Source organism: Scyliorhinus torazame, chromosome 27, assembly GCF_047496885.1.
Source record: "Scyliorhinus torazame isolate Kashiwa2021f chromosome 27, sScyTor2.1, whole genome shotgun sequence".
In the NCBI taxonomy this organism is placed as follows: domain Eukaryota; kingdom Metazoa; phylum Chordata; class Chondrichthyes; order Carcharhiniformes; family Scyliorhinidae; genus Scyliorhinus; species Scyliorhinus torazame.
In genome coordinates, this window is record NC_092733.1 from 30,222,317 (window position 1) to 30,247,859 (window position 25,543).

The window sequence follows — 25,543 nt, forward strand, 5'->3', positions numbered from 1 at the left end:
AATTAAGAAGAAGTGATGTTTAAAACGTGTGTACGTGTGTCAAACCTTGGCAGGGCTTCATCTGGGAGTGCTGTGCTCCGTTCTGATCTCTGTACGACACACCAAAGCCTATAAAATACTGGAGAAAGTGAAAATAAGATGTACAAGAATGATACCAGAAGTGAGAGGTTAAAACCATCTGACAGGACGGAACTGAATGAGCCTCTTTCCTCTGGAAGAGAGAAGGCCGAGGACCGAGTAGCGGTCTTTACAATGATGACGGGTTCATTAGGATCGACGTAGGGAAGTTACTTCAACTTGTGAGGAGATCAAGACTCGGGGCCCTATATAGTCACAAATAAATCCAGCAGGGAATTCTGGAGAAACAACTTTACCCAGACAGGGGTAAGAACGGGGAGCTTGTTACCAAAATGAACGATTGAAGTAAATCCTCTCAAGGCCTTCAAGGGGAAACAAGGGGCGCGATTCTCCCCTGCCGCGTCGTATGGGAGAATCGCCGTTCGCCGCCATTTTTTACTGCGGCTCCGGTCCGAGGGAGGGCCGGAGAATCGGCACCATTTGCGCGGCGCCGGTCGCGGGCCGCCGGTTCCCCGGCCCGGATGGGCCGAGCGGCCGCACGGAAACGACAGGGTCCCGCCGGCGCCGTTCACCCCTGGTCGCTGCCGGCGGGAACTCTTCGCGGAGGGTCGGGGGGCGGCCCGTGGGGCGGGGGGAAAGCGCTCCTTCACCGGGGTGGGGGTGGGGGGGGGGGGGGGCTCCAATGGGGTCTGGCCCGCGATCGGGGCTCGCCGATCGGCGGGCCGGCCTCTCCCCGCCCCGGGCCTACTTTGTTCCGCTTCCGGCCCCAGAAGCCCCCGCGCCATGTTGCGTCGGGGCCGGAGCGTTCCGCGAGTCTACCGCGCATGCGTCGGTTGCCGCTTCGCCGCTGCACATGGGGGCCAGAAACCCGACTGCCCGCGCCCGTTTTGCGCCATCGTGAAATGCGAAGGCGTTCACGTCGGCCCGGACACTTAGTCCCGCGATCGGGTGAACCGCGCCCCCGGTAAGGACACTCGGTAGGGTTGATGGGCCGAATGGCCTCCTTCTGCACTGTAGAGATTCTATGATTCTATTCTAAGACACAGCTGGCTTGATCAGCACTCCTAACACCAACTCCAACATTCACTCCCTCCACCAACTTCAACATTCACTCCCTCCACCATCGACGCACTGTAGCAGCCGTGTGTACTATCTACAAGATGCACTGCAGTAACTCGCCAAAAGCTCCCTCGACACTTTCCAAACCCACACCCGCTACCATCTAGAAGAACAAGGGCAGCAGGCGCATGGGAACAGCACAAACTGCAAGAGCCCCTACCAGCCATTCACCGTCCCGACTTGGAAATATATCACCGCTCCTTTCGTGTCGAACCGGCCTCCACCTCGCGTTCCAGGCAGCGCGTTCCAGACCCCCAACCCACTCGCTGTGTGAAAACAATTCCTGGCACTCCCTCCCTCACAGCACTGTGGGTGGACCTACAGCACACTCTCTGCAGCGGCTCAAGAAGGCAGCTGCCCACCATCTCCTCGGGGGGCAACTAGAGATGGGCAATAAATGCTGGGCCCAGCCGGCAAATGGCCACGTCCCCTGAAAGAATGTTTTTTAAAAAAGTATGGGAAGGAGAACCGATTAGGATATGCTGATGGGATTCGACAAAGTCAGGTGGGAGGAGGTTCGTGCGGAACGTGAAGAGGCAGCATGGACAAGCTGCCCCCCCCCCAAGTGGGCTTGAGTAGCTAGGATTGGATCAATCAGAGTGTTCCTGATTGAACTCTCTTGTTCCTGGATTCGGAATCCTGCTCGCTCTCAGTGCGACTCGATCATTGCGCTCACGTTTGAATCTAAATTCTGGTCAGTGTTTTGCACGTTTTATTTATTTTCCTTCACGTTACAGGGGAGACAGAACCTGAACTGGGGCTAAATGCTCACGAGAAAGCCGAGCCCTGTGATTCCAGTGAGGTGTCCCACGATATGCCGGATGTGAGTATTGCGGCATTTTACTCCTTTTGACATCTTAACCACGGCTCAGGGGTCTCCTTTCCCCACCGATTCCTGTGATTCTGTTCGTTCCGCCCCCCCGCGGGGAGGTTAACCAGCCGAGCTTCCCATTTGGAAAAAGTGCGGGATGGGACAGAGGGGGAGGGACATGGGAAGGGAATTGGTACGGGAGGGACAATGGGGCACAGATGGGGAAACGGTTCAAGTGGATGGGAGAGGGGGAAGGACATAAGTTGGGGGGCACCAGAACGAGATGGGGAGGGGGGGCGGCGACGGCTGGGGGTACTGGTAACTTCTTCCCCGACCACGAGATCAGTTCCTTCCTCTGAAACCTTGGTGGTTCCCTCCGTGATATCCCTGCAGCCACCTTCTACTTTTTCAAACTCCCCGGCGGGGAGAGGCCTTCTGAGGGGGCGTTCCAACCTGCAGACAGAGCGTCTGGGTGGGCGGGTGGGTGAAGGGATGGAGGAGCGATGGTACCAGGTTGACACACACACATTTCTCCTTTTCAGAAACCCCACGAAGAACAGCCGGAATCCAATGTTACTGAAGGTAAAGAATGTTTAGCCCCGTCACCCATTACCGGTCCCTTCATGAAACTCTCGGCCCTTTCGTTTTGCCCTGGTTGAGGTGACACTCTACAGACCCCCCCCCCCCCCCCAACCACCACCGACGCACAGTGGCGGCCGCGTGCCCCATCGCCAAGATGCACTGCAGGAACTCACCAAGGCTCCTTCGACAGCACCGTACAGACCTGCAATCTCGACCCACTCCAAGGACAAGAGATAGATGGGAACCCCGCCAGCTGGAGGTCCCCCTCTAACCACCCTGACGTGGAAATGTATCGGCCGTTCCTGCACTGTCGCTGGGTCGAAATCCTGGAACCCCCACCCTAACAGCACTGCGGGTGTACCTGTATAGAACCTTAGTTAGGCCACACTTGGAGTATAGTCTTCAATTCTGGTCGCCACACTACCAGAAGGATGTGGAGGCTTTAGAGAGGGTGCAGAAGAGATTTACCAGAATGTTGCCTGGAATGGAGAGCATTAGCTATGAGGAGCGGTTGAATAAACTCGGTTTGTTCTCACTGGAACGAAGGAGGTTGAGGGGAGACCTGATAGAGGTCTACAAAATTATGAGGGGCATAGACAGAGTGGATAGTCAGAGGCTTTTCCCCAGGGTAGAGGGGTCAATTACTAGGGGGCATAGGTTTAAGGTGAGAGGGGCAAGGTTTAGAGTAGATGTACGAGGCAAGTTTTTTACGCAGAGGGTAGTGGGTGCCTGGAACTCGCTACCGGAGGAGGTAGTGGAAGCAGGGACGATAGGGACATTTAAGGGGCATCTTGACAAATATATGAATAGGATGGGAATAGAAGGATACGGACCCAGGAAGTGTAGAAGATTGTAGTTTAGTCGGGCAGCATGGTCGGCACGGGCTTGGAGGGCCGAAGGGCCTGTTCCTGTGCTGTACATTTCTTTGTTCTTTGTTCTTTGTACACCTCACGGGACGGCTGCGGCTCAAGACGGCGGCTCACCGCCACCTTCTCAAGGGCAATTAGGGATGGGCAATAAATGTTGTTGTAAACTCCATGAAAGAATTCAAAAAAATCATAACTTCCCATTTGCAACACCTCAAGTTTAAAAAAAATTATTTTGTGGGATGTATTTGTGACATAGACTTTGGCATAGACTAATATCTGCTGAAATCAGAGATGTCCCAATATTAATATACCCAGGCCATCAACTTCATACCATTCTGAAATAGTTGATCTTCACACAGTGATGTACTTCGCTCACTGATGTATTCAATCTGATCATAGTTGCTGAGGCAACACGTAACCATGACAACTTGTTCAGCTGCCACTCAAACAAGACTATTCCTATCAATTTCCACAGAATTTGGATGTGGGTGTCGCTGGCAAGATCAGCATCCTTAACTGCCCTTGATCTGAGTGTGGTTTTTTTGGGCCATTTCAGATGGCAGTTCAAGAGTCAACCACACTTCCAAGGGTCTGGAGTCACATGCAGGCCAGGCCTGGTAAGGACGGCAGATTTCCTTCCCTTCCTTCATTCAACAAGTTGAGCCAAAGTGCAGTTTTTAAAAATTCGTCCTGAGGACATGGGTATCGCTGGAATTGCCCCTCCTTGAGGAGGTGGTGGTGTGCCGCCACTTTGAACCGCCGCAGTCCATGTGGTGTAGGTACACCCCCCCCCGTGCTGTTGGGAGGGAGTCCCGGGATTTTGACCCAGCGTCGGTGAAGGAGCCGCCGATATATTTCAAGGTCGGGATGATGTGCACTTGGAGAGGAACTCGCAGGTGCTGCTGCAGGATTATTTTCTGCTGCAGTAATTGTGCTGGGTTTGACGGTGCCCCAACATCTCATCCTCTGACAAGCCTTAGGTCCCTTTCCAACAGACCTGGAACGCGTGTAAAAACTGCCAGTGGGCACTGAAGTCTCTGCTTGAAAACAGGATGAGTGGACTCGAGATGTGGGCACGAGCTGTGGCCGATTCTACATTTCAAGTTCCCGATCGCACTCCGGTCGCTTCCTACTACCCCCTGCCAACTTCACGTTCTCACCATTCCCTGCCGATAAGACGTTGCTCCAGAAGGCCTCGCTCTGACTTATGAATGGTCTTCATTCTTACGAAAGGTCGTGTGGCGCAGTGGGTATTGCCCCTACCCCTGGGCCAGACGCTCCGGGTTCAGCCATGGAAAGGTGCCTTCGTGTCGTGGCCGAACCGGTTGATTGTCCATCAATCCTTCCCACAAGCCCGATGGGCGGACTTTGAGAGCGAGAGAGTTTCCTGGTCAGCCATATTGCAGAAGGGGCGGGCAGGCCGCCATGTTGCTTTGCCAAGCATAATGGTGCACCAATCCAATGGACTTCTATGGTCGCCTGTGCCTGAAGGTAGAGGAAGGTCCCCCTTAAAGCTGTACCATCGGTTAGGGCCAAGACAGCTCCAGCATTAAGTGTTATGTTATGTACTCTGGGATAACACAGGCTGCAACTCGATGCAGCTTTGACCAAAAGATACTCCAGCCGTTGAAGTTAGTTCAATGTGATTTATTGAACCATTGCACAGTTCTCTATGAGTTCGTCTCTCCTGCTGATCTTGCTATAGTAACTCAGTCTAACTAACCAGTCTGCTCTAAGCCACGTGGTGGGTGTGATGCTTCTGATCTGCCCCTGTCCTTCTCTCTAAGTGTCGCCTGTGGAAAGAGACAGAGCATGTGTGCCCTATCCTTATATATCAGCTGTGTAATGCCCCCTTGTGGTAGTGTCACCTCTGGGTGTCTTGACTGCCCATTGGTCGTGTCCTATTCTATGTGTTCATTAGCTGTATGTCTGCATGTCATGACGTCTCCGGTGCTCCCTCTAGTCTTTACTTAGTCGTAGTGTATTTGCATTAACCCCTTGTGTATTTACAGTGATGCATATCAGCACAATACACCACAATAAACCTCGAGGCTAGGGTGCCACAAGGCATCCTTGGCTTCGTTAAATACTTCTTTTTCTATTCATCCATTGGATGTGGCAAGGACATCCTTAACTGTCCTTGAGGATTAGCTCTGCACTAATTGGCAATGGGGTGGGGAAACCGATTGTCAATAAGCAGCACTCGATTCCAGTTTGAATTCGGCTCATTTCAATCCTGTTGGGAAAGGAGTGATCAAAAAGGGGGGACAAAAAGACCTGCGATTGACCAGCAACGGTTTATACATACATAGATACATAGATACATAGATACATAGATACATAGAAGGTAGGAGCAGGAGGAGGCCACTCGGCCCTTCGAGCCTGCTCCGCCATTCATCACCATCATGGCTGATCATCCAACTCAATAGCCTAAACCTGCTTTCTCCCCATAGCCTTTGATCCCGTTCTCCCCAAGTGCGATATCCAGCCGCCTCTTGAATATATTCAAAGTTTTAGCGTCAACTACTTCCTGTGGTAATGAATTCCACAGGCTCCCCACTCTTTGGGTGAAGAAGTGTCTCCTTATCTCTGTCCGAAATGGTTTACCCTGAATCCTCAGGCTGTGTCCCCTGGTTCTGGACACACGCATCATTGGTAACATCTTCCCTGCATCTTCCCTGTCTAGTCCTGTTAGAATTTTATACGTCTCTGTGAGCCCCCCCCCCCCCCCCCCCCCCTCATTCTCCTGAACTCCAGCGAGAACAATCCCAACCTAGTCAATCTCTCCTCGTACGACAGTCCCGCCATCCCTGGAATCAGTCTGGTAAACCTTCGCTGCACTCCCTCGAGAGCAGGAACGTCCGTCCTCAGAAAACGAGACCAAACTGCACCCAATATTCTAGGTGTGGACTTCCGGTTGCGGCTATGCGGAGCTAAGTCGCACATTCGGCAGCTCCCGCTAAAAACAGACTTTTGGGCTCTTCTCAGGGCCCCCAACGGCACTTTTCCGACGTTTTCCGGTGTGGGAAGGAGATTGCAATAGTTCCCCGACGGTGTATGGCTTGGACCCAGGAGCGGGGAGACTAAAAAAGTGGTGGTGGACCCAAAGAAGGTGCGAGGGAAGAAGAGTAAAATGGCGGCGGGCGGGGACCAGGCAGCGTGGATGCAGTGGGCACAGGAGCAGCAGGAGGGTATCCAGCACTGCTTCAGAGAGATTAAAGCGGACCTGCTGCAGCCGATGAAGGCTTCTATCGACAAGCTGCTGGAGACCCAGCCGACGCAGGGGATGGCGATCCGCGAGGTCCGACAAAAGGTCTCCGACAACGAGGACGAGATCTTAGGCCTGGCGGTAAAGGTGGAGGCGCACGAGGCGCTCCACAAGAAATGGCAGGAGCGGTTCGAGGAGATGGAGAATCGGTCGAGGCGGAAGGATCTGCGGATTCTGGGCCTCCCGGAGGGGCTGGAGGGGGCGGACGTGGGGGCCTATGTGGTCACCATGTTAAACTCGCTGATGGGAGCGGGGTCCTTCCAGGGGCCCCTGAAGCTGGAAGGGGCCCATAGAGTGCTGGCGAGGAGGCCCAAGGCTAACGAGCCGCCGCGGGCGGTGCTGGTGCGGTTTCATCGGTTCGCTGATCGGGAGTGTGTGCTCAGGTGGGCCAAGAAGGAGAGGAGCAGCAGGTGGGAGAACGCGGAGGTTCGGATATACCAGGACTGGAGTGCGGAGGTGGCGAAGAGGAGGCCGGGTACAATCGGGCGAAGGCGGTGCTGCACAGGAAGGGGGTGAAGTTTGGCATGTTGCAGCCGGCGCGACTGTGGGTCACCTACAAGGACCGGCACCATTACTTCGAGTCTCCGGAGGAGGCGTGGGCCTTTGTTCAGGCCGAGAAGTTGGACACAGATTGAGGGTCGGGATGGGTGGTCGGGGATTGCTGTTGGGGTGTTACACTTTGAGGGGAGGGTTCTTTGCCCTTATTTCCGTTTGGTTCGATGAGGGCGGTTAGGGTGGGTTGGGCACTGTTTTGGTTGGGTCTGTCGGGAGGGCTCTTGGAGGGGTAAATGGAGTAGGGGCGGATGCCTGGTAGGGGGGATGGGGCCCCACGGGGGAGGGGGAGGCCCGAGTTTGGGGTGAGGGGACTGGGCCTGTAAAAGGAGCGGCGACAGAGGTGGCGGGGCCGGGCAGGTGGAAAGCGCGGGCTTTTCCCAGGCTGAAGGCTGGAGGGGGCGGGGCCGGGGCAGGGAAGCGAGGGTTGTTTCCCACGCTTGGGATGGAAGGGGGAGGCGGAGAGCCTACTGGTGGGTAATGGAGGAGGAGGGTATGTCCCACAATGGGAGGAGTCGAAGGAGAGGCGGGAGCGGCCGGGGTCAGCAGGAGCCAGCTGACTTGCGGGAGTGCAATGGGGGAGTAAAGCAGCTAGGAGACCGTGTTGCTGCTGCTATGGTCAAGGGGGAGCTGGAGCGAGTAGAGGGGGTTGGGACGGGGGTCTGCCGCCGTGGGGAACGGGCCAGGTGTGGGGTGCGGGCACGTGGCTGGCCAAGGAGGGGTTATGGCTAGTCGGCAGGGGAGGGGGGCGGGTAGCCCCCCGATCCAGCTGATGACCTGGAATGTAAGGGGACTGAACGGGCCGATCAAGCGGACCCGGGTGTTCGTGCACCTGAAGGGGCTGAAGGCGGATGTGGTTATGCTCCAGGAGACACACCTGAAGGTGGCAGACCAGGTAAGATTGAGGAAGGGGTGGGTAGGTCAGGTGTTTCACTCAGGGTTGGATGCCAAAAATCGGGGGTGGCGATCTTGGTGGGAAAGAGAGTGTCGTTCGAGGTGTCGAGCATTGTGACAGACAATGGCGGCAGGTACGTAATGGTAAGTGGTAAGCTGCAGGGGGAGAGGGTGGTGCTGGTCAACGTGTACGCCTCGAACTGGGACGATGCGGGTTTTATGCGGCGCATGTTGGGTCGGATCCCGGACTTGGAAGTGGGGGGCCTGATAATGGGGGCGGGGGGGGGACTTTAACACGGTGTTGGATCCGGCACTGGGTCGCTCCAGGTCTAGGACGGGTAGGAAGCCGGCAGCGGCTAAGGTGCTGAGGGGGTTTATAGACCAGATGGGAGGGGTGGGCCCTTGGAGATTTGCAAGGCTGGGGCTAGGGAATTTTCATTTTTCTCGCATGTCGATAAGGCTTATTCTCGAATCGACTTTTTTATTATGAGCAGGGCGCTGATAGCGAGAGTAGAGGATACCGAGTACTCGGCGATAGCCATTTCGGATCACGTCCCGCATTGGGTAGACCTAGAGCTGGGGGAGGAGAGGGACCAGCGCCCGTTGTGGCACTTGGAGGTGGGGTTGTTGGCGGACGAGGAGGTGAGTCAGCGGGACCAAGGAAGCATAGAGAGATACCTGGAGGCCAAGGATAACGGGGAGGTCTAAGTGGGGATGGTATGGGAGGCGCTGAAGGCGGTGGTTAGGGGAGAGCTGATTTCCATTAGGGCCCACAAGGACAGGAGAGAGCAGAGGCAGAGGCTGGTGGGGGAGATGGTGAGGGTAGACAGGAGGTATGCGGAGGTGCCGGAGGAGGGACTGCTGAGGAAGAGGCATAGCCTCCAGGCCGAATTCGACCTGTTGACCTCCAGGAAGGCGGAGGTGCAGTGGAGGAAGGCCATGGGGGCGGTTTATGAATATGGGGAAAAGGCAAGCCAGATGCTGGCGTATCAGCTTCGGAAGCGGGACGCAGCTAGGGAGATCGGGGGAGTTAAGGACAGGGGAGGGAGTGTGGTACGGAGTGGGGTTGACATCAATGGGGTATTCAGGGACTTTTATGAGGAATTGTATCAGTCCGAGCCCCCACGGGAGGAGGGAGGGATGGGCCGCTTTCTGGACCAAGTGAGGTTTCCGAAGGTGGAGGAGGGACTGGTAGCGGGATTGGCGGCCCCGATTGGGCTGGAGGAGCTGGCCAAAGGGATAGGGAGCATGCAGGCGGGGAAGGCACCGGGGCCGGACGGTTTCCCGGTCGAATTCTACAAGAAATATGTGGACCTGTTGGGCCCATTGCTAGTTAGGACCTTCAATGAGGTAAAGGAGGGGGGGCTTTGCCCCGACGATGTCCCGGGCACTGATCTCCTTGATCCTGAAGCGGGACAAGGATCCCCTTCAGTGTGGGGCTTACAGACCAATTTTGCTGTTAAATGTAGATGCCAAGGTGCTGGCGAAGGTCTTAGCCACGAGAATTGAGGATTGTGTGCCGCAGGTGATCCACGAAGACCAGACGGGATTCGTGAAGGGGAGGCAGTTGAACGCAAATGTGCAGAGGCTCCTGAACGTGATTATGATGCCGTCGAGGGAGGGGGAGGCGGAGATAGTGGTGGCGATGGACGCTGAGAAGGCCTTCGATAGGGTAGAGTGGGGATACTTGTGGGAGGTGCTGAAGAGGTTCGGGTTTGGGGAGGGGTTTGTTAGGTGGGTTAGGTTGTCCCGATGGCGAGTGTGTCCACGAACAAGAGGAGGTCTGAATACTTTCGGTTGCATTGAGGGACGAGGCAGGGGTGTCCCCTGCCCCCCCCCCCCCCCCCCCCCCCCCACCCCCGCTCTTCGCACTGGCAATTGAACCCATGGCTATGGAACTGAGGGAGTTGAGGAACTGGAGTGGGATGGTGCGGGGGCGGGGAGGAGCATAGGGTGTCGCTCTATGCGGACGACTTGCTGCTATATGTGGCGGACCCGGTGGGGGGAATGCCGGAGGTAATGAGGATCCTCAGGGAGTTCGGGGAAGTCCACCCAGAGTACCAGGAGAGGGGGATTGGCGAGCTCCCACCGAAAAGGGCGGAGAGGAGCTTTAGGTACTTGGGGGTTCAGGTGGCCAGGAGCTGGGGGGCCCTGCATAGACTCAATTTCTCGAGGCTAGTGGAGCAAATGGAGGAGGAGTTCAAGAGGTGGGACGCGCTGCCGCTGTCCCTGGCGGGTAGGGTGCCGTCAGTTAAGATGACGGTGTTCCCAAGATTTTTGTTCCTGTTCCAGTGCCTCCCCATTTTTATCCCGAGGGCCTTCTTTGGGCGGGTTAACAGGAGTATAACGGGGTTTGTGTGGGCGCGAGGGACTCCGAGGGTGAGAAGGGTGTTCCTGGAGCAGAGTAGGGATGGGGGGGCTTGGCGCTGCCCAACCTCTGTGGGTACTACTGGGCCGCCAATGCGGCGATGGAGCTTAAGTGGGTGATGGAGGGGGAGGGGGCTGCATGGAAGAGGCTGGAGGCGGCGTCTTGTGAGGGTACGAGTCTGGAGGTGCTGGCAACGGCGCCGCTGCCGCTCCCTCCAATGAGGTATACCACGAGCCCGGTGGTGGCGGCTACCCTCAAAATCTGGGGGCAGTGGAGGCGGCACAGGGGGGAAATTAGGGCCTCGGCGTGGACCCCAATACGGGGGAACCACCGGTTTGTCCCAGGGAGAATAGATGGAGGGTTTTCGGGGTGGCACAGGGCAGGGATAAGAAGGTTGGGGGACCTGTTTGTGGACGGGAAGTTCGCGAGCCTGGGTGAACTGGAGGAGAAGTACGGGCTTCCCCCGGGGAACACCTTCAGATATTTACAGGTAAGGGCGTTTGCCAGGCGGCAAGTGGTGGAATTCCCGCGGCTGCTGCCACGCACAGTACAGGACAGGGTGCTCCCGGGGGGGTGGGCGGGAGTGGGGAAGATCTCGGCAACATATCAGGTGATGCAGGAGGAGGAGGCGGCCTCGGTGGTGGAGTTGAAAGGTAAGTGGGAGGAGGAGTTGGGAGAGGAGATCGAAGAGGGGACGTGGGCAGATGCCCTCGGGAGGGTGAACTCTTCCTCTTCGTGCATGAGGCTCAGCGTCATACAGTTTAAGGTGCTGCACAGGGCACACATGACCGGGACAAGGATGAGTCGGTTCTTTGGGGGTGAGGACAGGTGTGTTAGGTGCTCAGGGAGCCCAGCAAATCACACCCATATGTTCTGGGCGTGCCCAGCGCTGGAGGAATTTTGGAAGGGCGTAGCGAGGGCGGTGTCGAGGGTGGTAGGATCCAGGGTCAAGCCGGGCTGGGGGCTCGCAATATTTGGGGTTGCAAGGGGTGGAGGAGGCGAAAGAGGCCGGTATTCTGGCCTTTGCGTCCCTGGTAGCCCGGCGAAGGATTCTTCTTCAGTGGAAGGATGCGAGGCCCCCAAGTGTGGAATCTGGATCAACGATATGGCGGGGTTCATTAAATTGGAGAGGGTGAAATTCGCCTTGAGAGGGATCGGTACAAGGGTTCTTCAGGCGGTGGCAACCGTTCTTGGACTTTCTGGCAGAACGGTAGACATTGGTCAGCAGAAGCAGCAACCCGGGGTGGGGGGGGGGGGGGGGGGGGGGGGGGTTCAACTTTATTTTTGTATATTTACCCTGGGGGATCGGAGGGGTGTGTATATATTTGCTATGTTTGCTTTGTGTTAACTCGGGGTGTTAATTTATTATTTATGTATAGGGGGGAGGGGGGCACGGGGGTTGTTTTAATTTGTTCTGTATTTAATTTTATTGGGTTTCTTTTCTATTCTGTTGTTGATATTTTGAGAAAACCTTCATAAAAATTATTTTAAAAAATATATATATATTCTAGGTGTGGCCTCACCAAGGGCCCTGTACAATTGCAGCAACACATCCCTGCTTCTATACTCGAAACCTCTCGCAATAAAGGCCAACATACCATTCGCCTTCTGTACCGCCTGCTGCACCTGCACGCTTACCTTCAGCGAATGGTGCACAAGGACACCCAGGTCCCGCTGCTCACTCCCCTCTCCCAATTTACAACCATTCAGGTAGTAATCTGCCTGTTTTTGCTTCCAAAGTGCATAACCTCGCACTTATCCAAATTATACTGCATCTGCCATTGATTTGCCCACTTGCCCAACCTGTCCGGATCATGCTGTAGGATTTTTGCATCCTCGTCACAGTTCGTCCTCCCACCCAACTTGGTATCGTCTGCAAACTTTGATATTTTACATTTTGTTCCCTCATTCAAATCATTTATATTGTGAATAAGGGCAGCACGGTGGCGCAGTGGTTAGCACTGGGACTGCGGCGCCGAGGACCCGGGTTCGATCCAGGCCCTGGGTCACTGTCTGTGTGGAGTTTGCACATTCTCCCTGTGTCTGCGTAGGTTTCACCCCCACAACCCAAAAAGATGTGCAGAGTAGGTGGATTGGCCACGCTAAATTGCCCCTTAATTGGAAAAAAATAATAATTAGGTACTCAAAACTTTTTTTTAAAGAATATATATATTGTGAATAGCTGGGGTCCCAGCACCGATCCCTGTGGTACCCCACTGGTTACTGCCTGCCAATTTGAAAAGGACCCATTAATCCCTACTCTTTGTTTCCTCTCTGCCAACCAGTTTTCTATCCACCTCAATACATTTCCCCCAATCCCATGCGCCTCAATTTTGCATATTGGGGCAATTGCTTTGGGGCAGGATGGTAGCACAAGTGGATAGCACTGTGGCTTCACAGCGCCAGGGTCCCAGGTTCGATTCCCCGCTGGGTCACTATCTGTGCGGAGTCTGCACGTTCCCCCCGTGTCTGCGTGGGTTTCCTCCGGGTGCTCCGGTTTCCTCCCACAGTCCAAAGACGTGCAGGTTAGGTGGATTGGCCATGATAAATTGCCCTTAGTGACCAAAAAGGTTAGGAGGGGTTATTGGGTTATGGGGATAGGGTGGAAGTGAGGGCTTAAGTGGGTCGGTGCAGACTTGATGGGCCGAATGGCCTCCTTCTGCACTGTATGTTCTATGTTCATAATAATCTCTTATGCGGGGCTTTGTCAAATGCCCTTCTGAACGTCCAAATATACCACATTGACTGGCTCCCCCTTGTCGACTGTACTGGTTACATCTTCAAAGAATGGCAACAGATTTATCAAGCATGATTCCCCTTCATAAATCCATACTGACTCTGACTGATCCTGCCACTGCTTTCAAAATGTTCCGCGATAAAGTCCTTAATAATGGATTCAAGAATTTTCCCCACTACCGATGTTAGGCTTACTGGTCTATAATTCCCTGTTTTCTCCCTACCTCCCTTTTTGAATATCGGAGTGACGTGAGCTACCCTCCAATCTGCAGGGACTGTTCGAGTCTATAGAATCCCGGAAGATGACCACCAATGCATCCACTATTTCCAGAGCCAAACTTTGTATTCAATTGCTCAGCCATTTATTTGTCCCTTATTATGCAGTCCCCTGTTTCTGTCTGTAGGGGGCCTACATTTCTCTTTACCAATCTCTTTCTCTTCACATATCTGTAGAAACTCTTAGTGTCAGTCTTTATGTTCCCTGCAAGCTTCCTTTCGTACTTGTATTTTCCCTTCTTAATCAATCCCTTCTTCCTTCTTTGCTGAATTCCAAACTGCCCCCAATCCTCAGACCTATTATTTTTCTTGGCCAATATGTATGCTTCTTCCTTGTATCGGATACTATTTCTAATTTCCTTTGTAAGCCATGGATTGGCCCTCTTACCCCCTTTGCTTTTGTGCCAGACAGGAATGAACAGTTGCTGTAGTTCCTCCATGCATTCCTTGAATGTTTGCCATTGTCTATCCGCTGTCATCCCTTTAAGTAACTCTCCCCAATCTATCAAGGCCAACTCACACCACAGATCCTCATAGTTCCCTTTATTAAGATTCAGCACCCTAATCTCCGAATCAACTATTTCACTCTCCATCTTGATAAAAAATTCTATCATGTTATGGCCGCTCATCCCCAAGGGGTCTCGTACAGCCAGATTGGCAATGATTCCCTTCTCATTGCACAATACCCAGTCTAAGATGGCCTGCTCTCTAGTTGGTTCCTCCACATATTGGTCAACACTCCAGAAATTCCTCCTCTACGACATTGTAGCTAACTTGCTTGCCCAATCTACGTGAAGATTAAAATCACCGATATTCCCTTATTACATGCATCTCTAATTTCTTGTTTAATGCCATTCCCAACCTCCCCAGTGCAGTTTGGGGGTCTATATATGACACCCACTAATGTTTTGTCCCTTGGTATTTCTCAACTCTGCCCATATAGATTCCACATTGTCAGAGCTAATATCCTTTCTCACTAAACATTAAAACATTGTTCTGCTATAAAGGGTTTGTGGGAGCTTAATGTGCACAAATTAGCTGCCAGCAGTGACCACACTGCATTGGCTGTAAAAAAAAACAGTACCTGGAGGAGGAAGAGGAGGATGTCACCTGTAACATAAAGACTGACACTAAGAGTTTTGATAGATATGTGAAGAGAAAGAGATTGGTTAAGAGAAATGTAGGCCCCCTACAGGCAGACACAGGGGACTGCACAATAAGGGACAAAGAAATGGCTGAGCAATTGAATACATACTTTGGTTCTGTTGAATACGTACAAAAGAGGACACAAATCAGATCCCAGAAATGTTGGAGAATGAAAGGTTTAGTGAGAGGGAAGAACTGAGGGAGATCAACATTAGCAGAGAAATGGTGCTGGGAAAACTGATGGGATTGAAGGCGGATAAATCCCCAGGGCCTGAGAATCTGCAGCCCAGAGTGCTTAAGGAGGTGGCTCTGGAAATAGTGGCTGCATTGGTGGTCATCTTCTGGGATTCTATAGACTCTGGAACTGTCCCTGCAGATTGGAGGGGAGCTCATGTCACTCTGATATTCAAAAAGGGAGGTAGAGACAAAGCGGGGAATTATAGACCAGTAAGCCTAACATCGGTAGAGGGGAAAATGCTTGAATCCATTATCAAGGACTTTATAGCGGAACATTTGTAAAGCAGTGGCAGGATCAGTCAAAGTCAGCATGAATTTATGAAGGGAAAATCATGCTTGACAAATCTGTTGCCATTCTTTGAAGAGGTAACCAGTACAGTCGGCAAGGGGGAGCCAGTCGATGTGGTATATTTGGACTTTCAGAAGGCCTTTGACAAAGTCCCGCATAAGAGATTATTGTGCAAAATTAAAGCACATGGGATTGGGGGAAATGTACTGAGGTGGATAGAAAACTGGTTGGCAGAGAGGAAACAAAGAGTAGGGATTAATGGGTGCTTTTCAAATTGGCAGGCAGTAACCAGTGGGGTACCACAGGGATCGGTGCTGGGACCCCAGCTATTCACAATATATATTAATGATTTGGATGAGGGAACAAAATCTAACATATATCAAAGTTTGCAGATGATACCAAATTAGGTGGGAGGGTGAATTGTGACAAGGACACAGGGATCCGACAGCAAGATCTGGACAGGTTGGGCAAGTGGGCAAACCAATGGCAGATGCAGACTAATTTGGATAAGTGTGAGGTTATTCATTTTGGAAGCAAAAACAGGAAGGCAGATTACTACCTGAATGGTTGTAAAATACAAACACGTGGCTAAACAGCTGGTGTAGGAGGGAGGGTTTCCGTTATCTGGACCACTGGGAGCTCTTCCGGGGCAGGTGTGACCTGTATAAGATGGACGGGTTGCATCTAAACCGGAGAGGCATAAATATCCTGGCCGCGAGGTTTGCTAGTGTCACACGGGAGGGTTTAAACTAGTATGGCAGGGGGGTGGGCACGGGAGCAATAGGTCAGAAGGTGAGAGCATTGAGGGAGAACTAGGGAATAGGGACAGTGTGGCTCTGAGGCAGAGCAGACGGGGAGAAGTTGCTGAACACAGCGGGTCTGGTGGCCTGAAGTGCATATGTTTTAATGCAAGGAGCATTACGGGTAAGGCAGATGAACTTAGAGCTTGGATTACTACTTGGAACTATGATGTTGTTGCCATTACAGAGACCTGGTTGAGGGAAGGGCAGGATTGGCAGCTAAACGTTCCAGGATTTAGATGTTTCAGGCGGGATAGAGGGGGATGTAAAAGGGGAGGCGGAGTTGCGCTACTTGTTCGGGAGAATATCACAGCTGTACTGCGAGAGGACACCTCAGAGGGCAGTGAGGCTATATGGGTAGAGATCAGGAATAAGAAGGGTGCAGTCACAATGTTGGGGGTATACTACAGGCCTCCCAACAGCCAGCGGGAGATAAAGGAGCAGATAGGTAGACAGGTTTTGGAAAAGAGTAAAAACAACAGGGTTGTGGTGATGGGAGACTTCAACTTCCCCAATATTGACTGGGACTCATTTAGTGCCAGGGGCTTAGACGGGGCGGAGTTTGTAAGGAGCATCCAGGAGGCTTCTTAAAACAATATGTAAACAGTCCAACTAGGGAAGGGGCGGTACTTGACCTGGTATTGGGGAATGAGCCCGGCCAAGTGGTAGATGTTTCAGTAGGGGAGCATTTCGGTAACAGTGACCACAATTCAGTAAGTTTTAAAGTACTGGTGGACAAGGATAAGAGTGGTCCGAGGATGAATGTGCTAAATTGGGGGAAGGCTAATTATAACAATATTAGGCGGGAACTGAAGAACATAGATTGGGGGCGGATGTTTGAGGGCAAATCAACATCTGATATGTGGGAGGCTTTCAAGTGTCAGTTGAAAGGAATACAGGACCGGCATGTTCCTGTGAGGAAGAAAGATAAATACGGCAATTTTCGGGAACCTTGGATGACGAGTGATATTGTAGGCCTCGTCAAAAAGAAAAAGGAGGCATTTGTCAGGGCTAAAAGGCTGGGAACAGACGAAGCCTGTGTGGCATATAAGGAAAGTAGGAAGGAACTTAAGCAAGGAGTCAGGAGGGCTAGAAGGGGTCATGAAAAGTCATTGGCAAATAGGGTTAAGGAAAATCCCAAGGCTTTTTACACGTACATAAAAAGCAAGAGGGTAGCCAGGGAAAGGGTTGGCCCACTGAAGGATAGGCAAGGGAATCTATGTGTGGAGCCAGAGGAAATGGGCGAGGTACTAAATGAATACTTTGCATCAGTATTCACCAAAGAGAAGGAATTGGTAGATGTTGAGTCTGGAGAAGGGGGTGTAGATAGCCTGGGTCACATTGTGATCCAAAAAGACGAGGTGTTGGGTGTCTTAAAAAATATTAAGGTAGATAAGTCCCCAGGGCCGGATGGGATCTACCCCAGAATACTGAAGGAGGCTGGAGAGGAAATTGCTGAGGCCTTGACAGAAATCTTTGGATCCTCGCTGTCTTCAGGGGATGTCCCGGAGGACTGGAGAATAGCCAATGTTGTTCCTCTGTTTAAGAAGGGTAGCAAGGATAATCCCGGGAACTACAGGCCGGTGAGCCTTACTTCAGTGGTAGGGAAATTACTGGAGAAAATTCTTCGAGACAGGATCTACTCCCATTTGGAAGCAAATGGACGTATTAGTGAGAGGCAGCACGGTTTTGTGAAGGGGAGGTCGTGTCTCACTAACTTGATAGAGTTTTTCTAGGAGGTCACTAAGATGATTGATGCAGGTAGGGCAGTAGATGTTGTCTATATGGACTTCAGTAAGGCCTTTGACAAGGTCCCTCATGGTAGACTAGTACAAAAGGTGAAGTCACACGGGATCAGGGGTGAACTGGCAAGGTGGATACAGAACTGGCTAGGCCATAGAAGGCAGAGGGTAGCAATGGAGGGATGCTTTTCTAATTGGAGGGCTGTGACCAGAGGTGTTCCACAGGGATCAGTGCTGGGACCTTTGCTCTTTGTAGTATATATAAATGATTTGGAGGAAAATGTAACTGGTCTGATTAGTAAGTTTGCAGACGACACAAAGGTTGGTGGAATTGCGGATAGCGATGAGGACTGTCTGAGGATACAGCAGGATTTAGATTGTCTGGAGACTTGGGCGGAGAGATGGCAGATGGAGTTTAATCTGGACAAATGTGAGGTAATGCACTTTGGAAGGGCTAATGCAGGTAGGGAATATACAGTGAATGGTAGAACCCTCAAGAGTATTGAAAGTCAAAGAGATCTAGGAGTACAGGTCCACAGGTCATTGAAAGGGGCAACACAGGTGGAGAAGGTAGTCAAGAAGGCATACGGCATGCTTGCCTTCATTGGCCGGGGCATTGAGTATAAGAATTGGCAAGTCATGTTGCAGCTGTATAGAACCTTAGTTAGGCCACACTTGGAGTATAGTGTTCAATTCTGGTCGCCACACTACCAGAAGGATGTGGAGGCTTTAGAGAGGGTGCAGAAGAGATTTACCAGAATGTTGCCTGGTATGGAGGGCATAAGCTATGAGGAGCGATTGAATAAACTCGGTTTGTTCTTACTGGAACGAAGGAGGTTGAGGGGCGACCTGATAGAGGTATACAAAATTATGAGGGGCATAGACAGAGTGGATAGTCAGAGGCTTTTCCCCAGGGTAGAGGGGTCAATTACTAGGGGGCATAGGTTTAAGGTGAGAGGGGCAAAGTTTAGAGTAGATGTACGAGGCAAGTTTTTTACGCAGAGGGTAGTGGGTGCCTGGAACTCACTACCGGAGGAGGTAGTGGAAGCAGGGACGATAGGGACATTTAAGGGGCATCTTGACAAATACATGAATAGGATGGGAATAGAAGGATACGGACCCAGGAAGTGTAGAAGATTGTAGTTTAGTCGGGCAGCATGGTCGGCACGGGCTTGGAGGGCCGAAGGGCCTGTTCCTGTGCTGTACATTTCTTTGTTCTTTGTTCTTTGTTTAAAATGGGAGAGGGGAGTGAGCAGCGGGACCTGGGTGTCCTTGTGCACCATTCGCTGAAGGTAAGCATGCAGGTGCAGCAGGCGGTAAAGAAGGCTAATGGTATGTTGGCCTTCATTGCAAGAGGTTTCGAGTATAGAAGCAGGGATGTGTTGCTGCAATTATACAGGGCCTTGGTGAGGCCACACTTGGAGTATTGTGGGCAGTTTTGGTCTCCTTCTCTGAGGAAGGACGTTCTTGCTCTCGAGGGGGTGCAGCGAAGGTTTACCAGACTGATTCCAGGGTTGGCGGGACTGTCATATGAGGAGAGATTGACTAGGTTGGGATTATTCTCACTGGAGTTCAGGAGAATGAGAGGGAATCGCATAGAGACGTATAAAATTCTAACAGGACTAGACAGGGTGGATGCAGGGAAGATGTTACCAATGATGGGTGTGTCCAGAACCAGGGTCACAGTCTGAGGATTCAGGGTAAACCATTATTTTGGACAGAGATAAGGAGACACTTCTTCACACAAAGAGTGGGGAGCCTGTGGAATTCATTATCACAGGAAGTAGTTGATGCTAAAACTTTGAATATATTCAAGAGGCGGCTGGATATCGCACTTGGGGAGAACGGGATCAAAGGCTATGGGGAGAAAGCAGGTTTAGGCTGTTGAGTTGGATGATCAGCCATGATCGTGATAAAGGCGGAGCAGGCTCGAAGGGCCAACAGGCCGCCTCCTGCTCCTACCTTCTATGTATCTATGTAATCGCTTTTTGTGATGTTGTTCGAGACATACATATTGACCCAGACACTGGGATTAACTCCCCTGCCCATCTTCAAAGTATTGGCTTGGGATCTTTTACATCGAACCGAAAAGGAAGACAAGGGCCTTGGTTCAATGGCTGAGAACTCCCAACAGTGCCGCGCTCCCTCAGCCCGGCCCTGGGGTGTCAGCCTTGGGTTCATGCCCTGGAGGAGTGGAACTTGAAGCGATCGTTGTGATGTTGAGGTGAGAGAGCTGCCAACTGAGCCACGGTTCGTCCCCAAAACCAGAACGGTGGCACGGCGGTTAGCACTGCTGCCTCACAGCGCAAGGGAGCCGAGTTTGATTCCGGCCTTGGGCGAATGTGTGGAGTCTGCACGTTCTCCCCGTGTCCGCGTGGGTTTCCTCCGGGCGCTCCGGTTTCCTCCCACAGTCCAACGGTGTGTAGATTAGGTGGATTGGCCGTGATAAATTGCCCTTAGTGTCCAAAGATGTGCAGGTTAGGTGGGGTTACGGGACGGGCTGGGGGAGTGGGCCTAGGCAGGGTGCCCTTTCAGAGGGCCGGTGTGGACTCGATGGGCCGAATGGCCTCCTTTCTGCACTGCAGGATTCTATGGATAACGGGCGGCATTCTCCCAGGCCGCACCGTACCGGAGAATCGATGTTTGCACCATTTTTCCGCGCGACGCCGTCCGCACCATTCTCCCAACCGGCGGGAACGGCTGAATCGCGGTCTGTGCCGCGCACGTCGGAGAAACTGCAGAGAAGGCAATCGATGCGCTTCACACTGGCCCCTGATTCTCCGGCCCGGACGGGCCGAAGTCCCGACGGCGTGACCCCGTGGGGCCACTGGCGTTGTCGCACGGAGGACAGGGCATGTTTGGTGTCAGGGTGGGTTCCACTCCCGGCCTCACCCTTCCGATGATCCTCGGCCAGAACCCCCCCTAACCCCCCCCACACCGCCGCCCCCGCTTCCCCCCCTAACCCCCCCCTACACCGCCGCCCCCGCTTCCCCCCCTAACCCCCCCCCCCACACCGCCACCCCCGCTTCCCCCCCCCACACTGCCATCCCACCCCCAGAAAAAGGGCAGACGCATGGAGGTTTGGAGTAGCAACATTTATTGTGACAATGCAACACACGTGCCCGAGCCCCTATAACTAATCTGTGCCCTGCACCCGTGCCAACTTTCTACGTGCCTAACCTTTTTGCCTTACGGGCCCTACCACTACGTCTAGGTGGTGTACCCAGACGGTACAGCAGGAGTGGTTGTGGACTGCTGAGAGTCCTGCCCTACGACTTGGCTTCCCGTCGGCGCGCAGTTCCCGGGGGGGCTCGGCCTGGATGGGCCAGGATGCTCGGCGGGCGTGCAGGATGGCGGGGTGGTGAGGGTGTGGACTGTGGGGGTGGTGCAGTGACAGGCGGTGGGGTGTGAGGGTGTGGACTGTGGGGTGGTGCAGTGACAGGCAGTGGGGTGTGAGGGGGGGGTGGGGACAGAGATGGGATGAGGGACTGCATGCATACAGTGGATTCTCACTTGGAGCTTCGCCTCCGACCTGGCTCCCTCCCGGCTGGCGGCTCCCCCGGCAAGGTCCAGTGCCCTCTGCTCGTATGGGGTCAGCGGGTGCAGCTGGGGAGATCCACCTCCAGTTCTTGCACGGTCCCGGAAACTATGCGCTGTCTTGCCCTTGGGGGGCGTGGGGGGTGGAGCACATGGTTAGACGCACATTTGCAGGACGCACGTATGAACGCAGCTTTATCACACGCCGGGGACACGCCGACCCACGCCATGGGCACCTGCCCACGGGGGGGGGGGATTCCACATGTGTCCCGCGTGCAATCAGCCCCCCCCCCCGACCCCCTGCCCCCCCCGCTCCCCCGCCCCCGGCGCACCCCCAGGCGCCCCCCTCTAGCGTGGGCAATGAGGGGGGCATTGCCCGGGGCGCGGCTCGGGGAACTTACCCTCGCTGCCCTCATGAGGTCATGCAGCTTCTTCCTGCACTGTTCCCCCGTGCGGGGGACGTGCCCCACAGCGCTGTCTGCGGCCCCCACCTCTCGCCACCCACGCCTCACGGTGCTGCTTGACTGCCGTTGTCCTCGTTGGGGGTGGAGGATGGCCCTGCGCTCCTCCACTGCAGGTCACTGTCCCTGAAGCGGGGTGCGGCGCGACGGGGCTCCTCCGTGTCGTCCCCCGGTGTTTCTCTGCGCCCTGCGCACTTCCTTACACGTGGCGCGGCGTCGCGCGATGACGGCGCCGCTCCAGCGCTCTGCACACCGCGTTCCTCGCAGCGCCGCTGCTGGCTCCCTCTCAGGCAGTGAACTGGCCGCGGCGTAGGCCCGTTCGCGCCGTCGTGGAACGCGATGGCGTTCACGACGGCGAGGGCACTTGTTCTCCATGTCGGAGAATCACCCCCCAACATCTTAAGAACAGGAGGTGGCTATATAACCCGTTGCGCCAACTCGGCGATCCAGTGGCTGGTCTGTGAGTTAATTCCAAAGACCTGCTTTTGCTCCATAAACTGGGGTAAATCTCCGAATTCAAATTTGCAATTGATCAAGTATCAATTTCCACTCGCAGAAAGAGAGTTCCAAATTTCCGTCCATTCTTTGTGTGTAGAATTGTTTCCCAGTTTCATGTCTGAATGGTTTCTTTTGAAACGATACCCGCTCATCCTCGACTCCCAACCAGCATAAATAATTCCCCCACCCTACCACATGGGATGTCTGGCTCCCACCAGTCCTAATTTTTCAAACCATTTTTTGATTACTGAATTAAATGGTCATTTTGCTTAAGTGGCATCCAGCTCTTAGACAAAGATGCATTTCAAATGTTACTTAAGTGTGTCGTGCCTCTTGATTTCCATTCAAGGTTGATGGCTCCATTTCAAGGCCGGCTGATGCAGTGGGTTCGCATCCCTACCTCTGGGCCAGTAACTCTGGGTTCCAGTCCCACTTCAGGACTTGACGACCACGGAATACGCCAAACAGCCTGTACAACCCTCCAATACGCCTGACAGCAGGCAGTAAGAGCGGCAGAGCTCCCTGATTAGCCATACTGCGGAACGCAATGGCAAACCACTGCCGATTTCTGCCAGTGGAATCCCATGTCGCCAATGTCTACTTAGGGTACAGTACCTGGAGGAGGAGGAGGCTGTCATCTCTAACATCTTGGGCATATTACAGGGCGGCACGGTGGTTAGCACTCCCGCCTCGCAGTGGGGTTCAATTCCGACCTTGGGTGACTGTGTGGAGTTTGCACGTTCTCCCCACGTCTGCGTGGGTTTCCTCCGGATGCTCCGGTTACCTCCCCCAGTCCAAAGATGTGCAGGTTAGTTGGATTGGCCATGGAAAATTGCCCCTTAGTTGGTTTCCTCCCACAAGTGCCGAAAGACGTGTTTGTTAGGATAAATGGACATTCTGAATTCTCCCCCAGTGTGCCCGAACAGGTGCCGGAATGTGGCGACTAGGGGCTTTTCACAGTAACTTCGTTGCAGTGTTAACGTAAGCCTACTTGTGGCAATAATAAAGATTATTGTAAAGGTGTGCAGGATAGGGCGAGGGAGTGGGCCTAGGTAGGGTGCTCTTTCAGGGGGTAGGTGCAGACTCGATGGGCTGAATGGCCTCCTTCTGCACTGGAGGGATTCCAAGATTCCTTGGTCATCAGCAGCTGCAGGCCAGTCAGTTTAACCCAGCCACTGCAGAGCTTAAGGAATAAAAGGGACAGTAGCAACAAGGATCTAAAATTGGCTGAGTGACAGTTTTGTGGCCAATGGATGTTATTCAGACTGGAGGAAGATTTATAATGGAGTTCCCCAGGGTCGGTGTTAGGACCCCTGCTCTTCCTGATAATATATTAATGACTTTGAGCACATACCTAGGCCACTCCCCCACACTGTCCCCGTAACCCCACCCAACCTTTTGGACGGTAAGGGGTAATGGATCATGAGCAATCCACCCAACCTGCACATCTTTGGACTGTGGGAGGAACCCCACGCAGACAACGTGCAAACGCCACAGTCATAGAATCATAGAATCATAGAATTTACAGTGCAGAAGGAGGCCATTCGGCCCATCGAGTCTGCACCGGCTCTTGGAAAGAGCACCCTACCCAAGGTCCACACGTCCACCCTATCCCCATAATCCAGTAACCCCACCCACCACTAAGGGCAATTTTGGACACTATGGGCAATTTAGCATGGCCAATCCACCTAACCCGCACATCTTTGGACTGTGGGAGGAAACCGGAGCACCCGGAGGAAACCCACGAACACACGGGGAGGATGTGCAGACTCCGCACAGACAGTGACCCAAGCCGGAATCGAACCTGGGACCCTGGAGCTGTGAAGCATTTGTGCTATCCACAATGCTACCGTGCTGCCCCCTTAATAAGGTTAAGCTCATCCTTTGCATTGGAACATTACATCGAAGTCACCCATCTTCTTGAACTTGAAAGTATCTTGATGTGCCTGAACCCCAAGCAAAACCCTGGAACTTTTTGTTCAACAATAGTGCGGGCAGGACCTTTGCCACTTATACAGCATAGCGCCTATTCTCAATTCCATAGTGCGGTCAAGCTCGGACCAAGGTAGCTGTGCTGAGCGGGCACCCAAATTGGGTGAAAGTCTCCTCGACGAAGGCGGGGCCTTTAAGAGCACTTGGGTTGGGGGGTGAGGAAGTTTCCGATTTCGAGCTAAGTATCCTCTAGTGGTCCGGAAGGAAAGAAATGTCATCTTAAGAGTCATTGTTTGGCTTTGCGTTGCCTGCAGTCTACAGAAGGAGCCTGGGTTCCGTGAAAGGTAGGAAATAGGAGCAGGAGGAGGACACCAAGCCCCTCGTGCCTGCTGCACCAGTTGGCCACATTATGGCTGATCTACCTCCATGCCATTTCCCCCCCGCAATATCCCCATCCTTTTATTTTAATTAATTATTACAACAGCTATAATTCCAATGGTGGTGACTATAATTCTGGAAAAGGCCTCTCTTTGGGCCTCATGCTTGGGATCTTTCTGGTCCCTCAGGGTGAGGCTGTAGTACCTTCCCCTTCCTCTAGGGGGTAGCGAGGGAAGGATGGCGCGCGCTCAGTCTGCGTCGCCGCACGTTCCCGTCGTGTGCGTGCGTCGTGACGCACGCGCGCTCGCCTTCAGGGCCACGCATGCGCAAATGGCGCGCGCCGGATAGCGGGGCAACGGGCGGCGGCTCCTCCCGCCGGAGGGTGCTCGGCGCCACTCAGGTAAACAGGGAAAGGCGCTGGCCGAGCGGCCGCCATCCCGGCCGGCCTTGGCGCGGTGGGCGTTTGCCGCGCCTTCTTCCCCGCCCCGGCGGCGAGCGCGGCGCCTGATTGGGCGAGGGCCCGGTTGAGTGATAACCCCGCCAGCCAATCGGACGGACGTCCGAGCGCTGGGCCGATCCAAGGGGCGGGGCGTGTCAATGGGCGGGGCTACATTGGAGCATTTGCGTTCAGAGCGTCGTGTGGCTATTGTTTGGCTAGGGGATGACGATGGTAATGGTGTGTAATACTAGCCTCAGTGAGGGAGACCGTGGCAACGATCATCCATTATTGTAAAATCCCATCTGATTCACTAAGGTCCGATTGGGAAGGAAATTTTCCGCCCTTACCCGCTCTGGCCTACAGACCCATAGAAAATGTGATTCACTCTTAACTGCCCTCTGAAATATTTAGTTTGAGAGCAATTAGGGATGGGCAGCAGACTCTGGCTTGGCCAGTAACACTCACATTCGGTGAAAGAATGAAGAAAAAAAATCTCTATGGTGCAGAAGGAGACCATTTGACTCATCGAGT

The 25,543-nt window shown here is 53.4% G+C and overlaps 1 protein-coding gene across 2 annotated transcripts in view; it reads left to right on the forward strand.

Annotated features, from left to right (window-relative positions):
- The window catches only part of LOC140403328 (sterile alpha motif domain-containing protein 1-like), a 103,490-nt gene that overhangs the window by 41,238 nt on the left and 36,709 nt on the right, over positions 1–25,543 (forward strand). The window contains exons 3-4 of one of the 2 annotated variants that reach the window (XM_072491199.1): positions 1,935–2,020; positions 2,551–2,590. The exons of the other annotated variant lie outside the window; for it this stretch is intronic. Coding sequence (XP_072347300.1) covers positions 1,935–2,020; positions 2,551–2,590 — 126 coding nt within the window. The remainder of the gene's footprint in view (positions 1–1,934; positions 2,021–2,550; positions 2,591–25,543) is intronic. 2 annotated transcript variants of the gene reach the window in all.